Here is a 26,604-nt window from a genome sequence, read left to right on the forward strand (position 1 = left end):
GCAATGGGTGAACCCAGGAGTCAGTGAGCGGAGTGGGGGGCTGCTGGGCCCTTCCTCCCTTTCCCAAGCCTGGGTTAAGGGCAAGTCCCCAGCCCAGGCTCTCAGGAGATAGTGATGACCACCAGGAATCACATTCCCTACTCATCATTCCACCAGATTCATGACAGTTCAGAGCTCTTAGAAGGGGTCTCAGGAGTCAGCTACTCCAGACTTCCCATTATGCAGATGAGAACACCAAGGGCCAGAGAGGAGAGAGGACTCACCCAGGGCCACACAGCAGAGCTGGGACTCAAATTCCCATCTCCTTTCATTATGCTGTGAAAGCCAGAGAGGTGCGAGAGGGGATGGACACCGGGCTTGCTGAGGGCTGTGTGATCCATACTCCCTGCCTGTTTGGCTCAACATCAGGCAGATGACAGCTTCACACAGAGGGAGGAACAACAGCCCCAAGGAGGCCACACAAATGGCCCTGATGCCAAGTCAGTGTGTACAGTTTCTGAAACAATGAGCCTTTCCTTTCTGCTTTCCTCCCTAGAAAAGAGCAAAAAGGCTAACTTACCCCCAGGCCTTCCGGCAAATTCCTGATGAGAAGTCTGCTCCAATTTCTATCTCTCAAAGATCTCTCCCAGGCGTCTGCTTGGGATGAGCCTTCCCGGCAATATTTAAAGACAATTAGAGAAAATTAAGGAATTAAATACGAAAACTTGGGTTGGTTTAGGCCATAAAATCATTCATTCATTCAACAAACTTCCACGAAGAGAGAATTCAGTGATGAAGGAGACAAGGACTCTGATCTTAGTACACTCAAAGTCTAGTAGATAGGACAGAAAAACGAGTAATTACCTTGGGGACTTTAGTAGCTACAATGTAAGACACAGGGAGCACCAGGAGGGAGGACCATGGGAGCGGATGCCAGGGGTCCAGGGCAGCTTCCCAGAAGAGAAGACATCAGACCTTGGCACTTCAGGAGCCACTGAAGGCTCAGCGCCCATCGTGAGCAGATACAATTTGATCAGTTGCTTCCACTTTTTACTTTGCCCTTTGTCCCTCCTCTCTCCCCAGAGCTCAGAGACATTCTTTTTTTCCATCTGAACATACCCCTTCAGCAACCCCCAGCTCCAGCCTTATCTTCAGACTTTCCTTTCCCATCTTTTTCCCCATTTGGGCCCCAAACTCAGCCCACACGCCATGGATGAACGTGTAGACTCAGCACAGACGTTGTAGGGAGGGGCCCTGCCAGACTCACGCCCGGACAGATGTGCTCTGTTCCCCGCACAGCTGTCCAGGCAGCCCATCTGCGCTCACTTCCTGCCTCCCAGCTCCAGCCCCTCACACCTCCCACGCAGGGGCAGGGAAGTCTGGTCCAGAGATTCGTCTCTGTCCAAAAGCCAGTGTTGAGGCAGCCACCAGCACAGCAAAGCCCGGGACCCTGGCTCCCACCGGTCCCACTCCCCGACAGGGTGGCTCGGGAAAGACTTCAGGAAGGTGGAGCCTTGGCTTGGGCCACTCCGGAGGGCTCTGCCTTGGAGTTCAACCTCAGTCTCTTGGCAGCCGTGGGAGCTGCCCAGCTCTGAAGTTCGCCCAGCGTCATGTGTCCACATGAAACACACCAACATCGCTGATCTGATTTCATTATTTTGTCAAGACTAAAAGAGGTCTGCTTCACTCAAGCTAGGTGTACCTAGGGGGAAAAAAATTATTTTTGAAAAGAGTGTCATACAAAAAGATGTCCCACCTTGATCGTTGATTCCTTATGGAAGTTCATGTGGCTCCCCCAGTTTTGATGCTGGGAGGTGGTGTCTGCGTCACTAAGAGGAAGTGACATCTCTGGAAACTTGCTCTTTTCTGGGATCCTCACAGCTCCCTCCTGTCTCCTGAGCAGGGAGCGCCCATTCTGTGGGACTACAGGGAGGTGCAGGCAGCTGTGTGCTTCCCAAGGGCTTCTGTGCATAGTAGACACTCAGTAAAGTTGTGAACTGGGTGCAGGCTTCAACCCTGGGTACACACCTGGGTCCAACAGGCAAGGGGACAATCTGACTAACCTCTCAGTTTACCCTTAGGAAACTCAGCTTGGGCAACCGGGGGAGGAGAGAGGGCAGCAATGTGTGTCCGTGGCGGAGAGGGGATGGGAAACTGCAGTGTAAGATTAACAGGTGTCCCTGACTCAGCCCACAGCCTTTTCTGTAATAGCGTGTCCTAAGGCATGGGGAGTTAGGCAGAAAGATGATGATAGATTGTTCCCTCTTCCTAGAAACAGAAATGCCTTAGGATTGTGTGCAAACCCCCGAATCCTACATGTGCTGAATACTGACATTGCCTGGGTGGGAACTGGCCTCTCCAGGCAGAAGTGAGACCCCAGAACAAGGGCTGGTGCCAAGAACAGGAGCAAAGAGCTAACCCAGACTCCATTTGCAAGAGGGTTTCCCTTCCGTGACCACCATTTGTAGAGGAGAGAAACCCCACTCTCCCACCACATTTGCAGACTCGCGTGGCCTGGGTGTCTGACTTTAGGTGAGGGGCAGAGCTGGTCCTTCTCCCAAACCCATTAGCCAAGGCTGTGGGTTTGGGCTTTATAGATCGCTCCCTTAGGATGAGCTGCTTCAGGGTCTACAGCCAAGCTAAGCATAGACTTAGCTTCCTTTATTTTCAAAGTGTTTGGTTACGTATCTAAGAAAGAAAAGTTCCTTTGCAAAGGCATTCATGTCACCCTGTTTTCCATTTTACAAATCTGGCCACCATGATTGTGACGGAGTCTCTGAGATTCAGGTCCCAGCCTGAAAACTCTGATCTCCTGATAAGCCTGGGCCTAGTGTCACAGCAAGAGCGCACGGACGAGTGGACGGCTCATGCCGAGAGCAGAGGCAGGCAGAGAAGCCGGCAGCAGGCAAAGAGGCCAAGGCCCCGTCCTCATCCCGGGCCTCTGAGGCAGGCTGCTTGGCAAAGAAGACGCTTCTTTGTCTTAGGAACAGTAATTTATGTTTCTGTGGTTTCAACCAAGAGCAGCCCAAAGTGTTCTGTAAATACAGATGTAAAGACACAACACACACACCCGTCCTCCTCCTCCAAGGCAAGGCCGCCTGTTCCACCAGCCCAGCAGTGATCTGGGGCCTGTCCGCCACCTGCAGATTTAAGAGAAAGGGAAAATCCATATTCTCATATTCACCCGGAGTGCCCCCTAGGTCATGAAGATGGGGAAGCCCTAGGATCGCACAGATGTTTCTGGGCATCAGACCCAAGTTCCCCAAAGGCAGCTGGGGCTTGGAAGGAAGGGACAGAGCTTCCTTCCGACACCCTCGAGAGTGGCAGGTTGTCTTGGGAGCCCTCGAAGCTCCCCGGTGTCACAGCCGTAACAGCATCCCTGGTCTGCTGAGTGGAGGACCTGACCCCTGCGCTCCTGCTCATGGGGTCTTAGTTCAGGGTGGCCACCCTCGCCCATCCCGACCCTCCCTAGAAGCAGGGGGCTTGACCTCGGAACCCCTGCAGCATGGGTTTTCTGGGACAGATTTCACAACCCAGCGCTGAGTTTTACTACAAGTTTCAGACAAAGAAGGTGTGTCAGAGCCGAGAGCATGCTTCTGCCCGCTGCGTGGGCGTCAAGTTCAATGCCTTCTTGTCAACACTTGACTGTGTTGAACATCACTCACAAGGGCATTCTTTAAGAAACCTATTAAGTTAATTACCCAGGCATTTTTTTTTTCCCTCTCTCTCTCTCCCCCTATCCATGCATCTCACATAAAAAAAATTTTTGGCTTTCTTCCTTTCTGAGATACTTTTGATGTAACCCCTCTCCCCTCGGCACAACAACATCTTGTTTATTTCTCTAACAGTCAGTCGGGGTGGCTGCAGAGCATGGACCGACTCCTTCACGCCGGTCTTAGTAAGGAGGGGAGCTAAGTGACAGCCAAGCGCAACCATAGGAATGGGGGAATAGGTCTTCTGGCATCTTCCTTTCTGAGTAACTGCCTAGCAGGAGTGGCAATAGCAAGGATAAGAGTGAGGGAATAACCAGACTCCCACGGGCTATCCGTTTCTTTCCCATAGATGGTGAGACAGGTGTCACCCAGAGGAGCAGGTCGATCAACAAATATCTATTAAACACCAGCCATGTGCCCAGAACCAGCCACCTGGATTTTAGAAGAAGAAAAAATTCTACCCATATAAACTTTTCCCAGTTCTAGCCCAGTGTACATGCAAGCCCCTAGGAAAATGAAAGTGTTAATTCATTATAAAGAACTGCTGCAAACTGGGAATCAGGAGAATAGGTTCTAGACCCACTCGGCTGTCTATAACTGGTCCCATGGACACCGTGGCTCTGAATTTGCTCCTCTGTGAAAAGCACGGGTGGACCTGGCTCAAGGATTGCTGGCCTCCCTGGTGGCTGCAGCATCCATGGCTCACCTGTGCCTCCATGGCTGTCTGCAGCTACACAGCTGGAGGGGGAACCTGCTCAAAGGACGGGAAGGAGAGGCAATGTCCTGTTCAGACAGAGCAAACAGGGACCATCTCAGAGAGTTGATCCACATGCTATGTCTGGTGGCCGTGCCCTAGGTGGTGACCCTGTTCAGGGACGGAGGAGAGGGGTAGAGGCAGGGCCTGGGTCAGGCATGGGTCTCCAGCTCTAGCAGGACAGGTGGAGGCCATGATCCCAGAAGGCAGTTGTACCCCTAGGGCTGACCTTATACCAAGGGGACCTCTTGCTCACAGAGCTGCAGCGAGAAGAGCTACAGAGAGGTCCACACAGACAGGTGGTGGTGGTGGGGTTCCAAGCAGCCAGGCCTCAGCCTCCTGGTCCCTGTATTGTGGGAAGTTAGGGCTGCCAGCTATGAGAAAGGAGAACACATTTCCTTGCCAGGACCTCACAGAACCAAAAAGCAACTTTCAGACCTTTCCAGCCATCCCCATTCTCCTTCCTACTTCCAGGGACACAAGAACCCTGGAGCAAATGCAGAGACTCCATGAAAGCTGTGAGGGCTGGCCCCTCTTGTACCCGTATCCCCACACCCGTCTCAGTCCCATGATCCCAGTCCCAACAGTGGGACCACCCAAACTCTCAGTGGCGCCATCTGGGCCCCCAGGGCAAAGAAGGTCAAGGTGGTGAGGCCTCTGGCTGGAATCCTGGAGTTCAGAGGGGACCCATGGGATCATCTGGACCAACTCCCCACCCCCAGGCAGGTCTGTTCCTGAATCATCCAAGACTTATAGTGGCCCCTCCTGTTCTCCTGGGGTGCTAGTGATGGCCGAGAAAAGGCCTGGCCCGCAGGTCAGGAGCTTCACAGCTTTCAGGAGGGCTCTCTTTTCCCAGGGTGCTCTTGCTTGCGGGGAATCCCAGGACTGCCTAAAGTGGCTCCCACCCACCTTCCCACCCTCCCTCTGACTCAGAGCTGATGAAAGCCTGGTGACCTCTGACTCGCACCTCCACTCTCCACTCACCCCGAGACCACCCCCACCACGTTCAGTCTGGTGCAGGAGAATGTTGGAGAAGGGGGAGAAGAGGGTGGAGCTCAAGGATTTGACCCTGAGCACCCGGAGGTTGGAAACGTAGGATCACAAGCCCTCAGTGCCCTCTCCCCAGGGAAGTAGCATGCAGTTTCGCTCTGATGCAACTCTCCGCCGGGCGGGTTCTGTGACCCAGGCTCCCCGAGGCCTGGGCACCTTCTGGAACAGGAATAGAAAGCATCCTCTTCTTTCCATGACGTGGCTCCGTTCCATCAAACACTGGCTGAGGGGGCGTCTTCCATGGCCCATCTGACCTCAGCCATGGGCTTGGACCCCTCTCTCGGGGGATCCCCCTCTTCCCTCCAGGCCCCGGGAGCTGTTCTGCGGGCAGAGGCTTGGCAGGAGGGCAGAGCAGCAATGGCTAAGTTGTCTGCCTTCCTCACATCTCCCTACACCAGGTGTGCACATACGTGTGTGCGTGCGTGTGTGCACGTGTGTGTGTGTGCGTGTGCCCAGTTGCCCACGTTGACTACAAGTCTGAGCACTGCATGAGCCCGAGTCCAGGCAAAGACCAGCCTTTCCTCCTGCCTTCACCCGAGCGGGGCCAGACCTCTCCCCCAGTGCCAGGGCTCCCGCTCCACGGTGCCTGTGCACACACACTCACACGTTCCCTGAGAAAGCCCCTGGGGCCTCCGGGGCAAGGCTTTCCGGGAGACTTTTATGGCCAAAGAGGAAGTCTGGGCATCGTTGAAACAGCCCGGGCCAGGCAGCCGGCAAACGCCTGCCAGGACTGGAGTCAGGCCGCAACCTTCCCACTAACTGTGGAGCTTTTAACCCTTTTCCTAGTCTCGGGCTGCTCAGGATGGCAGGGCCAGCTGATAAGCAGGATCCCCTAGGGCCCCACTGCTGCCTCCCACACCCCCCCACCACCACGTGTGTGCACACCCACGACACACACGGACACACTTATGCATGCACGCCCGCCTGCCCTGCTGTCCACACCGGCTCACTCCGATCCGTCACAGCAGGCTCTTGGCCAAGGGAACGTAGACCTGAGAGCCGGACAGAAACCTTGAGGCTCACAAGTAATGATCCTCATTATTTTAGAGAAGAGGCCACTAAGGCCACAGATCAAGGGACCTGCCCAAGGTCACCCAGGTCCTATTCTAGAACCCAGGCCTCCGTGTCCCCCCATGGGTGCCTGATAGGGGTGGGGGCTGGACCCACACTAAGGCACTTGGGGGAGGTGGCAAGGCCTCAAGAAGGGTGTAGGGGCCCCCAGGGACCTTCTGGGAGTCTAGCACTTGGTGTCACCTGGAGCTCTGATGTCCAGTACAGGAGCCACAGCCACGTATGACTATTTCAATTTAAATTAATTAAAATTAGATAATTTTTTTTACAACTCCATTCCTCAGTGGCTCTAGCTACCTCTGAAGTGTTTGATGGCCACAGGTGGCTGGTGGCTGCTCCATAGGACAGTGCAAAGGGAGAACATTTCTACCATCGCACAATGTCGTATTGGACTGGGCCGATCTGGGGGGAGGCAGATTGGAGATGACATGGCCTGAGGACATCTGTTCCCAGATAGAGGGCTGAGGTCCCCTTGAAGGACAGAGAAGAAGGGCAGAACAGTGGAGGGAAGGGGGAGAGGCTGGAGAGAGAACAGGGAGGAAGAGGCTGGGGTAAGAGTTGGGGAGAAGCCCCAGCCTCTGGTAAAAATCTAACCCACTGCCCCCACCCAGGCAGACTGACACTGTCCCCCGCCCTACTGCAGAAGAGCCAGAGCCCAGAATTACAGACCCCACGGGCAGCCAGGGGCCAAAGAGACAGCATCCGGCGGTTTCCACACCTACAGTTTGCAAGTTGCTTCCAAGTTGATCAGCCCTGTGCCCTGGGCTCTCTGCACCCCCGAGTGGCTTCCACACCTGAGCACCAGGGGTGGCAGAGAGACGCCCCTGGCTCCTTTCCACTCAGGGGGCACATCTAACGGGGAGGACCCTGAATTCCTTCTCACAGCTCCCTTCAGCAAAAAATGTCTCTTGAAAGAAAAAGAAAGAAAGCTGAATCTCGTCATGTGAAAAGGCTTCCCCTGTCGTGAGTTGGGTGCATTTTTCAAACCGAGGGACAACACTTTGATTCGATTCCATAGACACACGAGCAGTCCACTTTGTCACTTTCTCCCACATTCTTCCAAGCAAACATTTAAGAGACATCATCAAGCCTGGCAAGGAGCATCACCTGTGAAATCAGAAACACCTGGGTTACGTTCCAGCTCTGCCGCCTAATGACTGGACGGGGCGCCGCCCTCCCTGAGCCTCAGTTTCCTGCCTTGCGGGGCTGCTGTGGTTATTAAGGGCACCGGTGGATATAGAACTCCTGGGCAAGGCAGGCTCTCGGTGTGTGTGTGTTCCTCCCCTCGTGCCCCAAACGCTGTGTGTCTTCCTCCTGAGTTATGGGCAGGAGACCGAGAACAGGGACAAGGTCCTCTCAGATCGCTCACAGTCAGAGGAGAGGCAGGACAAACAGCTGCGGTTCTAGGCAGAGTGGGGCCCACATCCCAGAGAGACAAGCACGGAGGGGAGGAAGCGCTGGGAGAAGGGCCATTGAGGGGGGCTTTATGGAGGAAGAGAAGTGTGAACTGGGCTGGAAAGATAAAGAGAAACAGAGCAGGGCACTTGAGACTGAGAAAGTCCTTGAGCCAAGCTCATGAGGAACTTCATCAACTCTTATTGGTGAAGCTAGACAAGGTCCCTGAAGAGGGGTCCCAGCCTTGGATGGGTGAAACCTCTAGCCACTGGGCCCCAGGGCCCCCTCCCTCCAGCTCTCACTCCCCGATGAGGTCGCCAATGCCTCTGTGGGGTCCAAGGCTGGGGTGACTCATCACAGCCCACACCCCTCTCGGCCCTCCCCACCGCAGCACTGGGGTCCCCCAAGTCAAGAGGGCGCTGGAGAACGTGGCTTGCCCCTGTCTCAAAAAAGCATTCCACCCCCAGGCCTGGGCATAATCCAGGAGAGATTTAGGAAGATCTAGACTGGTCCTTCCACCCAACTTGAGCAAGTCCAGGGTCGCCGGAGAAATTCCACCAAAGGGGAAAGAAATCATCTCTTCCCTTCGGAGTTGATTCCCTAACACAGCCCCTTTGTTCTGAGGCGCGGGCAGAGGCACACTGATTGTGAACCAGGACTCGGATCACGGGCCAGCACACCTGGATTCCAGTAGCAGATCTGCAGCCGATTGGAGCTCTGACCTCCGGCGAGTCACTTAACCTCTCAAAGGCTTGCACGCCCCAGCTGCAAACTGGGGCGATGTCTCTGCCCTCTCTGCCTCCTCATGGAGGAGGGTTAAATGCAAGTATCTGAGACATCCGGAGTGGAGAGTGCCGGCTACAGGTCTAGGACGTTGTTGTTACTAACTACCATGACACAACCTCTGAGTGACTCACCTGGCCTGTTTGCTCTCCACTCTCCCCAACCAAGGATTTAGGAGCTGTGCGTCTCTAAATGTTCCTTTCCTACCGTCGTGCCCCTAGAGGAGGCCACGTGTACCCCATGCTTTGTCTGTCCTGCATTTTAAGAGGGTGATCGTCCCCAAGGAGGGAGCACACGAGAAGGGAGCTTGGTTAGGGCACAAGGAGCCGCATCCTTGGGATCCTCTGCCCTCTGCTCACCCCAGCTGTCTGCAGAGTGCCTGGAGGCAGGGGCGGCCAGCGCGGGATGGGAACAGCGAGGCTGCAGGCTGACTCATGGATGAGTCTCTTGCCATTGGCAGACCCTGTCTTGGTGGCCCTGGCTCCTGTCCAGGTTCTGACCAGAAGACCACAGTTAGGGCAGTTCCAGAACTCTGGAGAAAGCAGATGACCCTGTCTCTTCATCTTTAGGGGACTTAGGGGGTCTGATTCTGCCCATCCCACCTCCCTCAGGTGCTATTAGTCACCAAGAGCCCCTGGCCACCTCCCAGGGGCTTGTCTATGGCAAGTGGATTGGATCGCTGATTCCCAGTACACATTGTGTCCCAAGTGATTTTATGTTCCCCTGACCAATTTCTACAATTAAATTGGGAAGGACGGGCAGAATTCAAAGAACAACTTGAGTCTCCCAAGGAGCTAGTCCTGGGAACACAGGGACAAGTATCTCTTTAAAAATACTCCCTGCATGGCAGGTCACACTGGCCTGCAGCCACAACCCCCGGGGCTGTGATCTCACCAAGCTCAGAGAAGCCAAACAGGGTCAGGCTTGGCTGGTCCCTGAGTGGGAGACCTCCCAAGCAAAACACAGGTGTTGCTGGTGAATCAGCGGGCCAGCCCCGCCCTCCTCAGAGTCAAGTTCTTCTCAGGTGTTGGAATGGAGGCTGGGATGATTCAGGGAGCTCCTATCAGTACCTGGCCAGGGGAAGGGGGCGTGGTGCAGCCAAGTGCTGAATGAATGCTCCTTCTCTGCCTCCACGTGTCGCAAGTGTCGACACTGTTCTTAAGAATCAGGGTGTATGTTCACTCCCTCCTCGGCCCCTGCCCAATTCCTAAGGCCGGTTGCTGTCAGCCCTCGACCTAAATTCCTCGCGCTGTCTCAACCCGATAAGGGACGAGGAGGAAAAGGCAGCCTCCTGAGGGGCCTGGGTTCAGGACCCAGTGGGCTCCCACCCCAAACAGCTGTAGTCTGTGGCTGCCACCAGGCTCCAGGCCTCAGCCCCCAGGACGGTCCCTTCTGGTTTGGGAAAGGCAAGGATGAAAGGGGTCCATGAAACGAGGGCTGTCATTAGCCTGTTTTATGAGCACACGGATGTTCATTACACCCTAACCCCGTCATTAGAGGCTCCACGAGAGCTCGATCCCCTTCTTTATTGCAGTAGAAACGGAGGGGGTTTCTCCCCCAAAGGGAGCTCTGCTTCCGCTTCCGGGCAGGGGGTCCCACCCAGGAGAAGGTCAGTGGCCTCCACTCCCAGGCCTGACTCTCACTGCCCCACCCCCCAAGGGGAGGGTCCACTAGCTCAAGGAGGATGTGATAGGGGCCTGGGGCTTCCTGGGACAGGGAGGCCCTGTTCAGAGCCCAGGCCTGGTAGCCAGAGTCTGGCTTATGGGTCAATGTCATCCCAGCATACAGTTCTTCCCAAGCCCCACTAGCTGGTGGAGAGCCCATACAGCCACCTCCAGGAAGTCCTCCCGCCTCCTCTTCCTGGTGCTCACCACATCTCCTGACTCTCCCGTCCCTTCAGACAGTAAGCCACCCTCACAGGGGCACAGCGTGCCACCTGGCAGGAGCTCAAGAGATATGGCTGATTTAACATCAGCCAGGACCGGGGCAGGATGTGTGAAGTAGGATGGAAAGAGGGGACTCTCCTGCCCCAACCCTCTCTCTCTGCCTTTTCCCACGAGGCGAATGAGCTGATGACCCAGCTGCCTTCTCACGGCCAGTCAGGGGGAGACTGGGAAGTAAATCATCTGCCACTGTCTGGGCAGTCCCCCTGCTTGCCCCCTAAATTCAATCCCTTCGCACACATCCCATTGAGCAGCTAGTTGGGTCTCCCCTTGCAATCTGCCCCCTTCTTGTCCCCACAGAGGTGACCATATCACTGTAGGGAACACCCGATGACAAAGTCCACCGGGGGCAAGCCCACTGTCCCAGGCCAGCCCTGGGAGCACCTCATGTGTGACAGGACCGAGGAGGGGCGGTGGCTTGCCCTCGTCCCCATTAGGGCCCGCAGTGCCCGCGGTGATAGGTTGGCGCCCACCCCGCTGCTGCAGGCCTTCGAGGCTGAATGGAGCGTGGCCAGACCCCACAGAGAGGAGCAGGGGCTCTGGAGCTGGCAGATTAATCAGCTGTCGTTTGCATTCATTAAAGACCCCTTGCTTGTGTGCTCTGCAGCCTCAGATGCCAGGGCAATTAACTGCTCACAACAGAAAGTTCTGGGGAGAAGTTTGTCCCGGCTCCCTGCAGCACAGTCTAGGGATGGGCCTGGCGTTCCAGACTCCTCGGGTGGAAGGAAGGCTTCTGAGGCCCAGCCACACCGGGGCCCTGCCTGGACTGGAGCACGTGCGTGGGCTTTGATCAGGGGGCAGGGGGAGCCCTGCGCTGGGAGGCCTGCAGCCGTTCCTTAACCCCCTCTAGGCTTCTGCTTGCTGTCACCCTGTCCCTTTTCCCCCTATCTCCTCATGCCCCTGGGCACTGTCACCTGGGCCCTGCTCAGCATTGTGCAAAGACCCATTTCAACACACTCTGAGACTGACGATGTTCCCTGCAGGGGCTGGAAGCCAAGCACCGCAGCCTGCCCGCAGCCCAGCTCTCCCGCTGCACACAAACCTTCCCGCCGCCTGGGGGGCTCAGCTGAGCCGCCCTTAATAGCCACCCACCCGCTAAAGGGGCAGCGGGGCAGCGGGGCAGCGCAGTGACCCAGAGCCAGCCGGCCCTGCCAGAGCGGGCCAGGACCTCCCTTCCTCTCCCTGGGGTTATGTCAGTCCCCGAAGCACTCCAGGCACGGGAGCAACTGCGAGCTCAGGGTGGAGTTTACGGAGCTCAGTCTCGGTTGTTTTTCATTGTAATTGACAAGCTCTCCAGATTGGCATTTGCCTGCTGGGCACTGTAAAAAGTGACACAACAGGGTGAGAACAAGCCCTGGTCCCGCCCCCGGCAGGCCCTGGTGGGCCACGTTTGCTCTTCCTCTGGTGCAGATAAAGGAACCTGGTTTTGACACAGGCAGGCAGGGACACGAAGGGCCACCACACCGGCCCTGGCACAGCCGAGGCCCGTGAGGATGGCAGCTTGTCAGAGGTGGCAGCGCGCTTGGGCATCTCTGAGGAGAGAACACAGAGGAAGTCACCTGGCTGCAGGCCTTCCACTGGGACCAGGGCCCTGGCACCCACAAACCCGGGCCACCCCACATGCCCTCTCCTGGTCTGCAGGCTACAGGGAAGAACCACAGTTCTCTCATCTCCTCATCCCATCTCTTCCCCGAGTCCCTGAGAGCCAGGGCCACGGGGGAAGGGTGATCCCATGGGTGCTTCAGGGTCTGGAAGAGACAGGGAAGGGGACACTGCCAGGAATAAGAGCTCGGATGGTTCCCACCATTGCTGCCACCACAGGTCTGATGAGGAGTCCCCTTCCCTGGCCCAGACACCTCAGGGGAATCAGGTAGGAAGGTCAGGATGGTCCTGAGAGCAGACTGTAGTGTGCGTATGAATCACCTCCCATTCTTGTTAAAAGGAACACTCTGATTCACTGGGTCAGGGTGGAGATTCTGCATTTCTAATGAGCCCCCAGGTGCTGCTCTGAGGCCCCGACGGGGAGCAGGTCCCGGGCACTGGGGCCAGGCTCACTGTCGGTGCCTCCAGAAAGAGCGAGACATGGTTTGAGCGGGACTTAAACTGTCTGCTCATTGTCACACTTCCTAATGAGCACAGGGGTTCACGGAGCCGCCGGATCTTGCCAGTATCTCTTGTTCAACGTTCCTGACCTTTCTTCCAGAGAGTCCCTTCTTCTCCTTCCTTCATTTGCACAGGGCAGTCTCAGGCTTGAGCCCATTGTGGGAGGGCAAGAAGAGGCGCAAAAGCGTGGATTATACTTTCTCTCCCCACCAGAGCTGAGCATGGAAACCTAACATAGGCCAAAGGATAGAGACAAAGCAGAGAACAGACCCCGGGAATCTGACCCCCACCTGCTGCTCCCCGCTTCTCCCAACGGCCCCCTCCCCGCTCCCCCTCCCCCTCCTGCCCCATCCCAGCCCTGGCTTCATCTCACAGATGGCACAGGGGGGAGGGCAGAGTAGGCCCTTTCCTGGTTGGCAGTAGAGAACAGGATGGGTAGCGGGCAGGGGCTAAGGGGCACCTCTTAGCCAGTTAGAGGGGACAAGGAAGGATTGCTAGAGCCAGGGGCAAGAGGAGACTGCTGAGCCAGACGCTCTGCAAAACTGGGGGAGCTCCCCTGCAAGCATATCCACCCTGGGAGTCCAGGGGTGTGGGATTCTGGACACTGGCGCCCCCTGCTCATCAGGCAGCCAGGGTCTGGTGGGGTTGCCTCTCCCAGCGCCCTGGCCTCCCAGTTCCGCCCTTTCACCCCTCCTGGGGGTGCAGCCACCCAGCCAGAAAGACTGGGTGCTGGAGATGAGAGATGTGCAGAGATAGGGCCTGGGCTGAGGAGTTAGCCCTGCAGCTCCCTCCTCCCGGCTTGGGGTGCAGTTTCCCAAGCCCTGTTTGTTTTAGGGATTAACTGCGCCTTCTCCTGATTGTTGTGTCTTGCCTCCTACATACCTGGCCCGCCTCCTGGTGGACTGTCTCCTCTCCCCTCCTCTCCAGCAAGCCCCCCAGATCTCAGACCTTATTCACAGCCCTCGGCCCTAACCAGTCATCTGTTTGTCCTGGTCCCCTGCTAGGGGCCTGGAGGGTCCCACACCCGCTTTGCCTAATCCCATGGCCCCAGCTTCAGCCTCGTCATCGACCCCCTTCCCAACTGCCCCTTCCCCGGTGCTCCCCACCACGCTCAGCCCCTGACACGCGCAGTGAAAGGCTGCCTGGGAGAGGCGTGTGCGGATGTGTGTGGGTGCGCAAGCACACTGCAAGTGTGCGAGCAAGTTGTGAGTCTAAGTGCAGAAACGTGTGTGACTCGAGCTGCCCCGGCCCCGGCCCTCTCAGATGCAGCCCCAGCCTCTCCTGTCTGACCCTCCGCCACTCCCGTTCCCACCAGGTCTGGAAAAGTCCTGCCGCTGCTGTGCTGCCTGGCTCCCATCACCCAGCACTTTCTGGCCAAGTTTCCACCTGGCAGCAGCACCGGCGGCCTCCTCCTTGCTCCCCACCCGGGATGCCCTGTCTGATCGCTGAGGCGAGACCCCCATGCCGAGCCCCTCCTCCTGGGGCAACAGCTCTTGCTCCTGGGCCGCCTCTGTGTGCCCCGGGACTGTTAGAGTGTGTGATTCCATGGGATGGAGGGAGAGAGAAAGGGAGCGAGAGGAGGAAGGAGGCTGGGCTCAGATGGTGTCATTAAGAGATACTAATGCCCCTCATCAAGGCATATTAATAAACATGATGTGCCACTCGCTCCGCGCACCCTGGGTGAGTACGGGCCCAGCGGGACAGGCCTCACGTTCACAGCTGAGTAACCTCCAAGCCCACGGCACAGCCATTAGCCTCGTGAGGCTGGCCCTGCCAGGGGACTTCGCAGGATGGGTCCCCGGCCTCTGAGACTGGACGGAGGCAGCGTCCCCATCCCCACCCCCCACCCTGGCAGCCACCGGGCCTTTCACTCCAGAGTTCAGCTCAGTAATGACCCTTCCACTGGGACAGCGCTGTGGGCCTTGAGAACATTCCATTTCCTAATTGCATCTTCACAACAACTCTGTGAGGAAACCAGGGCAGGTATCGTTATCATCGCCACTTTATAGGTATGGAAACCGAGACGCTGTGAAATTAAGTGTCTTGCTCAAAGTCATGCAGCTAATTGGTAATGACATTGGACTGAAGCCCAGGCTGCCCTGTAGGAGAACGGCTGTGTCAGACGCGAGTCGCTCCTCAAGCGGGGCTGCTCCAGTTGGACGGCTTCCTCTCCCCAGTCCCCTGGCTGCCAGAAACCAGGCCCTGGAGCACAGCTCCCCCAGCGGGGCCTCGGGCCTCTGCCCTCCAAGTCGGGGGGGGGGGGGGGGGTCCTGCCCCTTAGCGGGGGAATCTCACGCCTGCCACATAGCACGCGCCCCCCGAGAGGTGCTGCCCCTGTCCTTGCGTGGTGACCGCTGCATAAACAGTGACTTCTCGGCCCCTAAGGAGGCTGGAGCCGGTGGAAGGCTGCACGGCCCGTTCTTTTCATTTGCTTTTCAGCATTGCAGTCTGGGGCCGCACAGTAAATTGCACAATTGGCATTCACTGTGACAGCCACAATGGTGTTGCAAATGACATAAGGTATGCCCCGTGTAGTATGTTTAAGAAGACAAGAACTAATGTTCTAAGAAGAGGGCTGTCCAAAATAGTTAAGATAAAAGGAATTGGGAAGCTAAAAATACAAGATTCAAGATATCAGGGAAATGTATTTATGCGGATACCCGACTCCCTACATGGCTCCAGATAACTGAGGCATTCAGGTGACCTGAAGTTGTTTCCAGAAGCTTCAACTTTTGTTCTGAGCGTCTAGAAAGAGCAGCCTTTAGTCTAAACTGACACCAGTGCATGGTAATCATATTTGAGTACCAACTTTTGATATTTGCCTTCAATACATCTTACTATTTCTTGTCTACTTCTAAGTGGAACAGGTGTGATAAAACCATACCTTCTGTCCTTTATCCCTTTCCTTCTTCCCACCCTCCCCCTCCCCCTCACCCTGAGCCACATCCAGAGAATGAGTGACCCGTTCTTTGGCACAGGCAAGTGTCAAAGGGAGGTGGTGCCACAGTTTCCTGTGGCTCAACCCACTCCCTGAGCTCCAGGGACTGAAAGTGACTCGGGAGGTTTCCCCAAGCAGAAGGTCCCCGAGAGCGGAGAGACAGGAGTCCCAGACAGTGCAGGTCCCAGAGGGGCCAGGGGCTCCCAGCTGGCACCCGTGTGACAAGAAGCTTTGGAACCCAGATGCAAAGGAAGGAGGAAGGTTCTCAGGGCAGTTATCTCTTTGTGGTTGGTCCAGGGGATTCTTTTTCTTTCTAGTGCTTTTCTCTGGTTTAGATGTTTTCCATAATATGATGAACAACCTATCGTCCTTTTATGGCCTGAAACGAAAGGTTACTGTTTGTAAAAGGGAGGTGCTCGGGGTCAGGGGTCCCAGACCCACCTGCTCTGAGTGAGGCTGGTAATGATGAAATTCAGCCGCATCCTGCTCTGACCTGCCACGTGGCCAGTGTCCCAAAGCCCGGCCCCACCCACATCCTTTCTGGACTGGAGAGGCAGCTCAGCCAGCCTCCTCCGGTGACCCTCCTGGGACACAGTTCCTGAGCATGTGGAAAACAGCAAGGGCCTTGCTCGGGATCCGTGGACCCAAGGTTTAGGTTGCTGATGGCTTTGACCCTCAGAAATCAGAGGCATTGCTTGCGTTGGAGCCGCACCCCAGCCAGGATTCCAGCCTTATCTTGAGGCTGCCAGGTCATTCGAAATCTCCTCATATCTCCTTTACACGTTGATACGTTGCTTAGGCAGCTTCCTCAACTTAAGCTGCTCCTTCCTTCCCTATCTTGTCCATTGGAGAACTGAAAATCTCCTACACATCCTTCAAGGCCCCAAGTATACCTTCCTTTCAACAGCTTTCTACAACCACCGCCCCCAAGCGGTCACATCTTCCTTTACCTGTGCTCTCCCAGCAGTGCCCATAAGACCTCACGGGCGTGTAATAGGTCTTTCTTTGTTAACCCGTCTGCCCCACTGGGCCATGAGCTCCTTGATCCCATGGACTGTGTCTTGTTTACATTTACATCTCCAACACAGAGCCGCTCATTCATTCACCTGCCCCGCTCCCCGACCATCATTCCTCAGAGCCAACTCTGTGCTAGATACATCAATACGCAGAGGTACAAGACAGTGTGACTTATTCAGCAGCCACACACACTTCCACGTGGCCTGGGACAAAGGGCCTGGACAGCCTATACTTTTTAAGCCACAGACAGCCTTAACCTTGGCCTTGGGACATCTTCCCTCTTAACCCAGTGTCGTGGAGGATGCTGAGGCTCTGGGTGAAGCTCCTCTCATCCTGGGAAACTACTTCCTCCAAGAAGCAAATCATTCTCCCTCAGCCACACCCCACTCTACCCCACTTTGGCATCTGGAGACCCGGGGAAGTGACCAACTCCAGATTTGAAGCCAAACTAGGAATCAAAACCCAGGGGTCCTGTTGCCAATCTGTGCCAGGACACCAGGCTCTACTGCCCGTCCATTCCGTTGGCATCTCCTAAAGACACTATTCACCATTGCTGTCCCCACTGCCCATAAAGGTGTGGGGAAGAGGCCTATCAGGTCTTTGATGTTGACATTTCTTGAGGGAAACTAGTGCACAAAATAATTGGCCATTCTCTACCCTGGAGTCTAGAAGTGCTCAGCTCCCAGGAGGGCTCAGGTCTGTGTCTCCTTCTTAACACTTCCCACGGACTTCTTTCCACCCACCTTGGTGGCTGTCCCTCTTTTCCCCAGCCCCAGGGCAGAAGAGCAGGCCATGGGGTTAATTGACTGGAAGCCCTCCCCCAGGAGCAGGCCCCAGTCTCCCGGGCTGGGTCTTCTGCAGGCTGGCATTAGGCGGCCTGGCAGCCGAGGCCCCTGGGGATCTCAGAGCCTGGGAGCTGTCAGGCCTTCCACTCACTTACCCTTTGTTAATTGCAGAATACACAGATTGCTGGGTAGCACTTTCCAATCCTGTGCCTTTTCCTGGATCCTTTGCCACTTGGCAGCTTGCAGGCAGCTGTGCAAAACAGCACGGAGCTTTCTCGTTTGGTGCCAGTGTCAGAGAGCTTGGAACTCTGTTTCTGTTTTCCTTTTTTTTACCCATTTCCCCCACGTGCTCTGTTTTGCTCATTTCTCCCTCCATTCCCCCTTATCTTCTCCACAACACCTTTCTGTGCTTCTCCTTTCCAGTCAGGGACTCTTCTGTTGCCCATCCTCCCACCCCACCTCATCCCCGCCCCAAGAGATCAAAAAGTGAAACTTCCCACTCGGACAGGAGTTTGCAGCCAGGCAGAAGTGATTGAATCCTCCTGTCCAAATGGGAAGAGGTGGGTGAAGAGATTAAATCATCTCCCTTGCTCGAGGAAATGGGCTGTTGACCCTGTGCTCTGGGGGACAGCGAGCCTGAGTACCTGGGGCCTTCGCAAACGCCCACGTAGACGGGCATTTGCCTGCAGGTAATTGAAGGGGAATGAGGGGACTGTGCCAGCATCCCTACAGAGACCAGCCACGAGCCGGGCCCTGTCCCCATCTCCAGCCAAAGAGCTTTTACCTAAGGGGCTCCCCAGGGCAAGGGAGGGGTGTCTCTGTACCCTCAAGTCTATGAAAGACCTCAGAAAATGCAGCTCTCTTGGCTGTCCCCGTGGTGACACAAAGTATAGAGGTTAGAAGTGGGACTGACTGAAGTGGCAAGGGCCAGGGTTCAGGCCGGGGTGCCCACAATGTGCACCGCACCCACTGTGTGCCAAGCATCTCATGGGCTACAAACACAGGCAAGATGCAGACTCTGCCCTGGAGAAGCTGGAGCTTCTCTGGTTTCTTTCCAGTCCGATGGGGCTAACGACCTCTGCCCTCCCCATGCACGGGACGTTGTGAGATCAGTCGGTCGGATCGCTGTCCAGCTACATCCATCCTGATTTGTCATTTCTGTAATTGCATTTGACCCTTGAACAACTCAGGGGTTAGGGACACAGTCAAAATTTCAAGTACATACAAAGAACTCAAATCAGCAGGAAGAGAACAACCCCATTAAAAAGTGGCCAAAAGACATGAACAGAAGTTTATCAAAAGAAGATAGACAAATGGCCATCAAACATGAAAAAGTGCTCAACACCGCTAATCATCAGGGAAATGCAAATTAAAACCACCGTGAGATACCACCTTACCCCAGTCAGAATGGCCATGATTAAAAAGTCAGAAAAACAATAGATGCTGGCATGGATGCAGAGAGAAAGGAATGCTTATGCACTGTTGGTGGGACTGCAAATTAGTTCAGCCTCTGTGGAAAACAGTATGGAGATTCCTCAGAGAACTACCACCGTGTCCTCTCCTGTGCTGCCCACCATAAGGACCAGTGCCTGTGCATAGGACCAGCTGGGGATGGGGGCTGAACAGCCTAAGTGCCATCAGTGCCCAGTCAAGCACAGGGTCGGCGGGGTTGCTGGGGATGGCGGCAGGAGGGCGGGTGGCTCGCCTCGGGAACCCAACCCAGGGGTTTGCTTGGTCTCTGCCAAGCTGGCCCCAGCTGATGAGAACAAGCTCCCGGGGTGGAGGGGAGGAGAAGGACAGCCTTCCCACCCTGACCGGGCCTACACATCAGACTTTCCAGCCGGCTCCGCTCAGCACAAACCGACCCCCTGACCTGCCGGGCCCCAGCCCCCACCCTCACCCCCTCCCTGGCCTCTCTCTGGGTGGGACCCAAGCCCGTGGGGAATTGGGAAGAAACAGCCAGCCTAGGTTGCTATTGTTTTGTTTAAACAAACCGCTGGCTGGGCTGACTTGGAAAGGAAGGAGGGGGGCTGAGGAGCCCGGAGCAGCTGGGGTTGGGCCGGGCCTCCCTGGGCGCAGCCCCCGGACCCCGGACCGTGTCTTGCTGGGGTGGCCAGAAGAGCTGTTTGGGGAGAGCATGGCTGCTAGGCCTCTGCTGGGTCCTCACCTCCTGTGCTGGAAGAGATGGGCATGGAGAAGAGGGGCTTCCACTCCTAGGCCCAGGTCCTTATCCCAGGCCCAGCCTCTCAGCCCCTGGCCACACCTGGGCCTGGACAGTGCCAGCCTGGGTAATGCCAGGCCTGAAATGGGGGCCGGGGGGAGAGGGCAGGGCACTACACTGAGAGAGGGGCAAGGCAGAGTCGCTGTGCACTGCTGTCAGGGGCCGGGGGTCGAGGGGGACTGAATTCGAAGGCTGCCCGGCTGTTCCCGGCTTGACAGTGGAGTTAGGGAGAATGCAAGGATGTTAAAGGAAAGAGATCTCACCCACATCAGGGAAGAAAACAAAGTATGAGGGGCTTTCATGGGGGAGGTGTCCACCCTTCCCCAGCCTCCTGCCCCTTCTCCCAGCCAGAGGGGACCTGGACCCGTAGGAACCAGCCCAGGGAAAGGGGACCAAAGTGAGCCCAGTAGCAGACAAGCTGCAGCCCAAAGGGGAGGAGACCAAGTGGGTTCTGGGATGGGCAAGTGGGGCTCGAGTTCTGTAAAAAGGAAGCCACAATCTATGGGCTGGGCCTGTCTCTCCTCCAGCCTCCCCCCCGCCACCCCCCACTGCTCACACTCTCCCCATCCTCCCACCACCCCTCGAGCACCTCTGGGAGGCTTGGGGGAAAGGTGGCCAGGGCACAGTTAGGTGTTGGCAGACTCAGTTAAGAGCCACGCTAATCACCTTCATTAAGGCTATAAAACCCCACACCCAGGGGCCGCAGGGTCCCTGGCATGGCCCAGGGCCCCAAGCCCTGGCACGGACCCAGGGCCCTGGCTCCAGTCCCTTTCATCCCAGCATCTCCCAGTCCTGCACAAACAATAATTAGCACCCGCCCCCAGGATCACCTCATTATCCCACAGACACTGAGAGGAGGGGAGGAGGGAGGGAAGGAGGAGAAGGAGGGAAACTGAGGCTGTCCCAGTGGCCAAAGAAACTGCCCCGGGGTTATGGGCTGAGTCAGCTGGAGGGGGTGGGGGCAGAAGCTCCTCCCACCTGCCTTGCTCTCCGGGTTGCTCACCGCCACTGGCCTGATGTTCTAAAGCAGCGGTCCCCAACCTTTTTGGCACCAGGGATCAGTTTCATGGAAGACAGTTTTTCCATGGACCTGGTGCAGGGTGGGCAGGGGATGGTTTCCGGAAGATTTGGCAGCTATGCGAGCGATGGGGAGCAGCTGTAAATACAGATGAAGCTTCACTTGCTCGCTCACCTACAGCTCACCTCCTGCTGTGCAGCCCGGTTCCTAACAGGCCACGGAGCAGTACCAGTCCGCAGCCTGGGGTTGGGGAACCACAGATCTAAAGGCTCCAAAGAGAGCTGAATCCTCCCTCCTGAGAGGACGGGCTGATTAGCAACTGTCAGCACCTCCCTTAGATCTGACCAGACCCCACAGGTTGACAGTTATGTCCTGTGCCGTCTCGGGCGCAGATGGTGATCACAGGGCAGCCCTTTGGGAAGTGAGATACCAGGACTGCCCAGAGGTTGCATGGTCCGTCCTCACCTCCAGGCCACCCTCAGCAACATCCCTGTGTGTCCCCTCTCCCTGGACCCCCTGAGGTACCCATTCCAAAACGCCACAGCCCCATCCCCCAGGAGCAGCCATACATCCCCCCCCCCTTCCATCCCACCCCCTCAGCAGGACTGAAGTGTGCCCAGGAGTAACCCACAGCCCTGTCTGTCTCTTATTTCAGGGCTGTGACATGAGGAGAGGGAACATTCAGGGCAAGGAGTTAACAGGTGAGTAAGACCCTCCAGGGCATCGGTGACAACCCCAAGAATCTTGAATGCAGGCTGGTGCGGTGGCTCACGCCTGTAATCCCAGGACTTTGGGAGGCCGAGGCGGGAGGATGGCTTGAGCCCAGAGAGTTAGAGACCAACCTGGGCAACACAGCCAGACCCCGTCTCTACAAGAAAGCCTAAAAAATAGCTGGGTGTCATGGCACACCTGTAGTCCCTCCCAGCTACTCGGGAGGCTGAGGCAGGTGGATCACTTGAGCCCGTGAGTTTGAGGCTGCAGTGAGCTACTGTCACACCACTGCACCCCAGCCTTGGTGACAGAACTAGACCCTGTCTCCAAAAAAAAAAAAAAATCTTGACAATATAACTGCATATTACTGCTTCACAATGTGCAAACCCAACCCAGGAGTTTCCTTGTACACCCTGATTTCATCTCAACTGCCTCTTAAGGTCACTGTCATCAATGTCTCCATTTTAAAGAGAACGAAAGTGAGGCATAGATAGACCAACCTGCACCTGTCACACAGCTGGCTGGTGAGGGGTGGAGCCGGCATCACAATGCAGGGTCTGTCTGCCTGGAAAGCTCGCAACCTCTTCCTGCCCCATCCTCCCCCCAGCTCCCCTCCCCCCAGCTCCCCTCCCCCAAATATGCCCTCGACTCTACTAAAGGGGATTCTCAGATGCTGAGCTGGCCCCTGGCAAAGGCCTAGACACCAAACCCGGCCTCACAGTCTGGCGAGACAGCATGGGCTTGGGCACAGAGAGGCCTGGGTTCGAATCCCAGCACAAACACCTCCTGTCGGCCTGGCTTAACCCCTCAGAGCCTCAGTTTCCTCATCCAAAACATGGAGATCACACCCACCTTAGCGAGTTATGGGGAGGATGAAAGAGACATCGTATGTGGAGGTGGGTAGCCCAGGGCTTGGCCCGGGACGGGGGCTCAGCACGTGGAACCCCTTCCCCTCCTCAGACCTCACGTTTCTACCTTTGGAGGTTTCCAAGGGGGGGGGTCTTCAGGAGAGCGCCAGCGAGGGGGTCAGTCCCCCTGTCCCCTGAGGACGGATTCCCGATTGCACAGAACCTGTGAGTCCTCACGTCAGAAGTGTCCGCACAGAGCCGCGGTCACCAGGCTTTGGCAGCGTGGAGTATGCCCACCCTCAGGTGCACTCGGCAGCCCACACACCCGGCGGCCTCCCCGAAAGCTGGCCCGTCACACCTGCCCCCCACACCCAAGCACACGGGGCGACTCCGGCACCCACCATGCCGGGACGTCTTTCTCAGCGCTGGCAGCGTTTGGGAAGAAACACCGATTTACCCGCGTTTACACACACACCAACAGAGACCCTGCGAAACAGTGTCGGGCCGTTTACACAGCAGCTCTTCTCATGCACACATCTACCCCGGGTGTAGACCCTGAACCACAGGAACTCACACGGCTCCCGGCACACCCTGCTCTGTTCTCACTCTGAGCGTGCACGCACGCGCGTGCGCACACACACACACACACACACACACATCTGATCTGCAATCCAAGACTCAGGGAAAGATGAATAGTCAGGAATTCCCCTGGCTGTTGGCACACTGGGGGCCGCAGTGGCCGGAAGTGCATGATGAGGACACTTCCAACAGCTCCAAGCAGCAAGTCGAGCTTTTGTTTAGTGGTCAGGAGAGGAGAGGAGGGGGAGTCAGCCGTAAGGCACCAATACCCGCTCCCAGCAGCATCCTCGTTGCAAACACTGCTTCCCACCCACCGCAGGGAGAGTCTTGCCTGCAGCCTGGCTCTCCTTGGAAAGGGAGGTGGAGGGAGGGAAGGGGGCAAAGCACTGTTGGAACGAGGCCCAACCTGCAAGACCCAGGCTGGGCCAGCCGCCCCCCTCTCCTGCATAGACAGGGGGGAAGGATAAGAGGTGTCCCCCACCCTCCCCCAGCAAAGGCCAGCATCCTGGAGCGGGAGGGAAGGGCGGGACATGGGCCTTCTCCCCGGTGCCCCGAGCGCCCAGCTCCTACAGCTCCCATGATCAAACCTTTGAACCCCGTCCCACCCACCCCCGTAACCACTTCCAGATCCTCCAGACGCAGCCAAGAAATTGGCTTCTTTGGGGATTGAGTTCATAAGGAAATGCTGAAAAAATAAATAAGAATCCACTGCCAAACACACTCGCAGAGGAAGATGAGTTTCTCTTGAGGCAGGAAATCCAGCAGGACAGACTAAAGCAAAAACAGGACAATACCAACACCCACAGGCCCAGAAAGGCCTGGGAGCTGTGCCAGCGCCCAGGACCTTCCAGCCAGCCCAGGGCGTTTCCCCTGGGACCACCTCCACCCCCACGCTCACCCCCCAAAATACATACTTCCTAAACGAAGATGCTGAAGGTATCCAACGGTTTGCATGGGGCAAGCCCGCAGCTGGGACCCCAGGAGTGTCAGCAGTGACCGCGGGACAGCACAGAGCTCCACCCTGGGTGGTGTGGGACATGGCGCCCACCTTTCTCCTTTTTCTGCCCACAGAGTACCAGCCTCCCTCCCCACCACCAGACACTGGCTTCCATCGCTACCAGTTCTTCGTCTACCTTCAGGAAGGAAGGGCCATCTCACTCCCTCGGAAAGAAGCCAAGGCCCGAGGTAAGGCCTGCCCGTGCTTCATGCCACAGCTGGGGGACTCTGGAGTGGGGGGGACTGATGATTCCTGCACTCATGGGAAGGCAGGACCTGGCCCCTGGGAGCAAACTGGACCGAGTGCCCTAAGGGAGATGTGGGCGTCAGATGTGGTCTCGCTCGAGAAGTCAGCCCCCGAGACCAAAGTGATGCCTTTAGCCCATCTAGATATAAGGCAGGGTCCCAAAGGGAGCGACTGGAGCCAGGGAGAGAAGCACCCCCGAAACCTTGCATGGCATGTGCAGGCAGCTACCCCAGAACACCTCGCAGGTAATCGTACCCTGTAATTGAGGCTGATCTGGGCAAGAGGGCCCTGGAATGCCACCCTGCCAATCTGGCTTCATTGGTTGCTAATTGCTGGGGCTGCCGGTGCCATCTCAGTGGGGGGGCAGACTCCCCCAGCCGCACCCCCACGGGCTTCTCTGAGCAGCCCTCCTCAGCAGACCCACTCTCCATGGCCTCCTAATGGCAAACTCAGCCTGTGTGGCCTTGGTCCTCCTGCCACCAGGGCCACTGCCACACAGCACAGGTGACCCTGTGTGAGCCACGCCCCCCACGCCCCCACCCCCGTCTGAGCCTCAGATTTCTCTTCAGGAAAACGGGAACTAAAGTGATCCCTGTGCACTCGGTCACCTCCCCAGTGTTAGGGCAAGGAAGGTAACGTAGAAGGCGCCCATGCCAACGCGAGTGAGCAAAGAGCACATCCCGCAGGCTGGCGGGAGGCTGAGTGGGAGGGTGGGTGTCGTCAGCCATTTCCTCTCACCCAGTGACCCGACCAGCACCCACACACTGGGAAGCCGGTGCGGGTATTGTTACAGCCCTGATGCCCCAGGCCCCAGAGGAGGAGAGCGAGGAGCCCAGAAAGGCACAGGTTGAGCCAAGGAGCCCTGCGATGTGCCGAGCAGGAGCCGCCAATCACAGGGCTCTGGGCCACCGTGGGAGCGGGGCCACTGCCACCTTTCCGCCGGTGACCCCTCCCCAGGTGCCCCCGGCACCTTGCTAATTTGTAGATCCGTTTAAACGGCTTTGCCAAAGACACACTTTTAAGTTCGGATACAAGAGAAAAGGAAACAAGAAATGTGTCTTGCCCAGGCCAAGAAAAATTTCTCCGGCACGCTGGGTACCAATCTCACCAAAGATGTCAGGAAGCCGGGCCGGTGGTGCCAAAGATGGCAGCATCTCAGCCCACAACGTTCCCTGTCCCGTGGGATTCCCAGGCCCACCAGTAGGCTTCAGGGCCACAATGCCAGTGCTCTGGGCAGGAGCCTCCCACACGGGCAGGTGCCTGCTGAGGGCAGGATGGAGGGGAAGGACAGAGCACCAGGGGACACCAAGCACAGCAAAAGGGCAAGGGAGGGAAGGAGGCGTGTACACCAAAGGCACTTCCAACTCTGCACGCCAGGGCTCCTAAGGCTAGACTGTAGCCGAACCCCCAGAAAACACAGTGGCCCAAGTGACCAGCAAAGGGCTGACCCGCCCTCCCAAGACGCTGGCAAGGAAGCTGGAATCCTATTGGGCCTGGAACCCGGGGTTTATCCCTTTGGATCTTTGCGAAAACCACAATTCCTGTGCCCTCCCCCACCCGCTACAATGCACCCTTCATGCGGGAAAACTTAGACGCGGGAAAACTTAGACACGGGACCTGCAGCTGGCAGAGTCCCTCTGGCTCCTGTGCCATTGTGTTTGCTGCCAGAAACAAAGGCAGGAAAATGATCCCTCCGGATGAAGGCTTTGGCCAAGGTACCTGATCCGCCGTATGATGCCTTCCGCACGCTAGCACTGTGCTAGGAGCTTCGGAGAGGGCACCGGGTTTTCCCTGCCCTCAAGGGGCTTCCAGTCTACTTCGGAACTGATTAAAGAGCAGCACAGAGTGGCTTGTCATTACACACGTAATTGTGTGAGTCTGACCCCAAGAACAACTGGAGATTGTCACACGGACTCAGGGACAGATCTCTTCCATTGCTAGCATCCCCCTGCCTCCAGGACAGCACACCCTCTTCAGCCGGGGAGGCGGGGAAGGCGTTTGATTGCAGCGTGAGGAAACCTTGACTTCCACTCTCTAGCTAGTGATATGACTTTGGGGCAAATCAGTTAACCTCTCTGGGCCTCAGTTTCCTCATCTAGAAAATGAGAGGTTGGCTCTAGAGGACCTACAGCTCTCTGTGGCCCACAGGGCGGTGGCGGAGGTGGGGCACAGGCTGGGCCCCGGGGGAGGAGATTTGAATCCTTGAGTTCGGAGGAGGGAGCTCTGGGTTGGGGAAACCACAGATGAACAGATTTATTTCTCTTTTAAGTCAGCAAATGGGGAGGAGAGGAGAAAACAGGAAGGCTGTGAAGGTTCTGGAAAGCCTGGCACAGGAGCGGCTTTGGTGGGTTGACTGTGGGGAGCCATCAGAGGTCGTTCACCAGAGAAGTAGCACACGAAAGTCACTCTTTAGAGAGGACTAACTGTAGCGTGGGCAGAGCTGACCAGAGCAA

The 26,604-nt window shown here is 56.7% G+C and overlaps 1 protein-coding gene across 1 annotated transcript in view; it reads left to right on the forward strand.

Annotated features, from left to right (window-relative positions):
* PEBP4 (phosphatidylethanolamine binding protein 4) overlaps positions 1-26,604 on the forward strand; it is a 188,324-nt gene that overhangs the window by 153,886 nt on the left and 7,834 nt on the right. The window contains exons 5-6 of the mRNA XM_069485139.1: positions 21,426-21,471; positions 23,980-24,093. Coding sequence (XP_069341240.1) covers positions 21,426-21,471; positions 23,980-24,093 — 160 coding nt within the window. The remainder of the gene's footprint in view (positions 1-21,425; positions 21,472-23,979; positions 24,094-26,604) is intronic.

The sequence above is a fragment of the Eulemur rufifrons genome, chromosome 12 (assembly GCF_041146395.1).
Source record: "Eulemur rufifrons isolate Redbay chromosome 12, OSU_ERuf_1, whole genome shotgun sequence".
In the NCBI taxonomy this organism is placed as follows: Eukaryota; Metazoa; Chordata; class Mammalia; order Primates; family Lemuridae; genus Eulemur; species Eulemur rufifrons.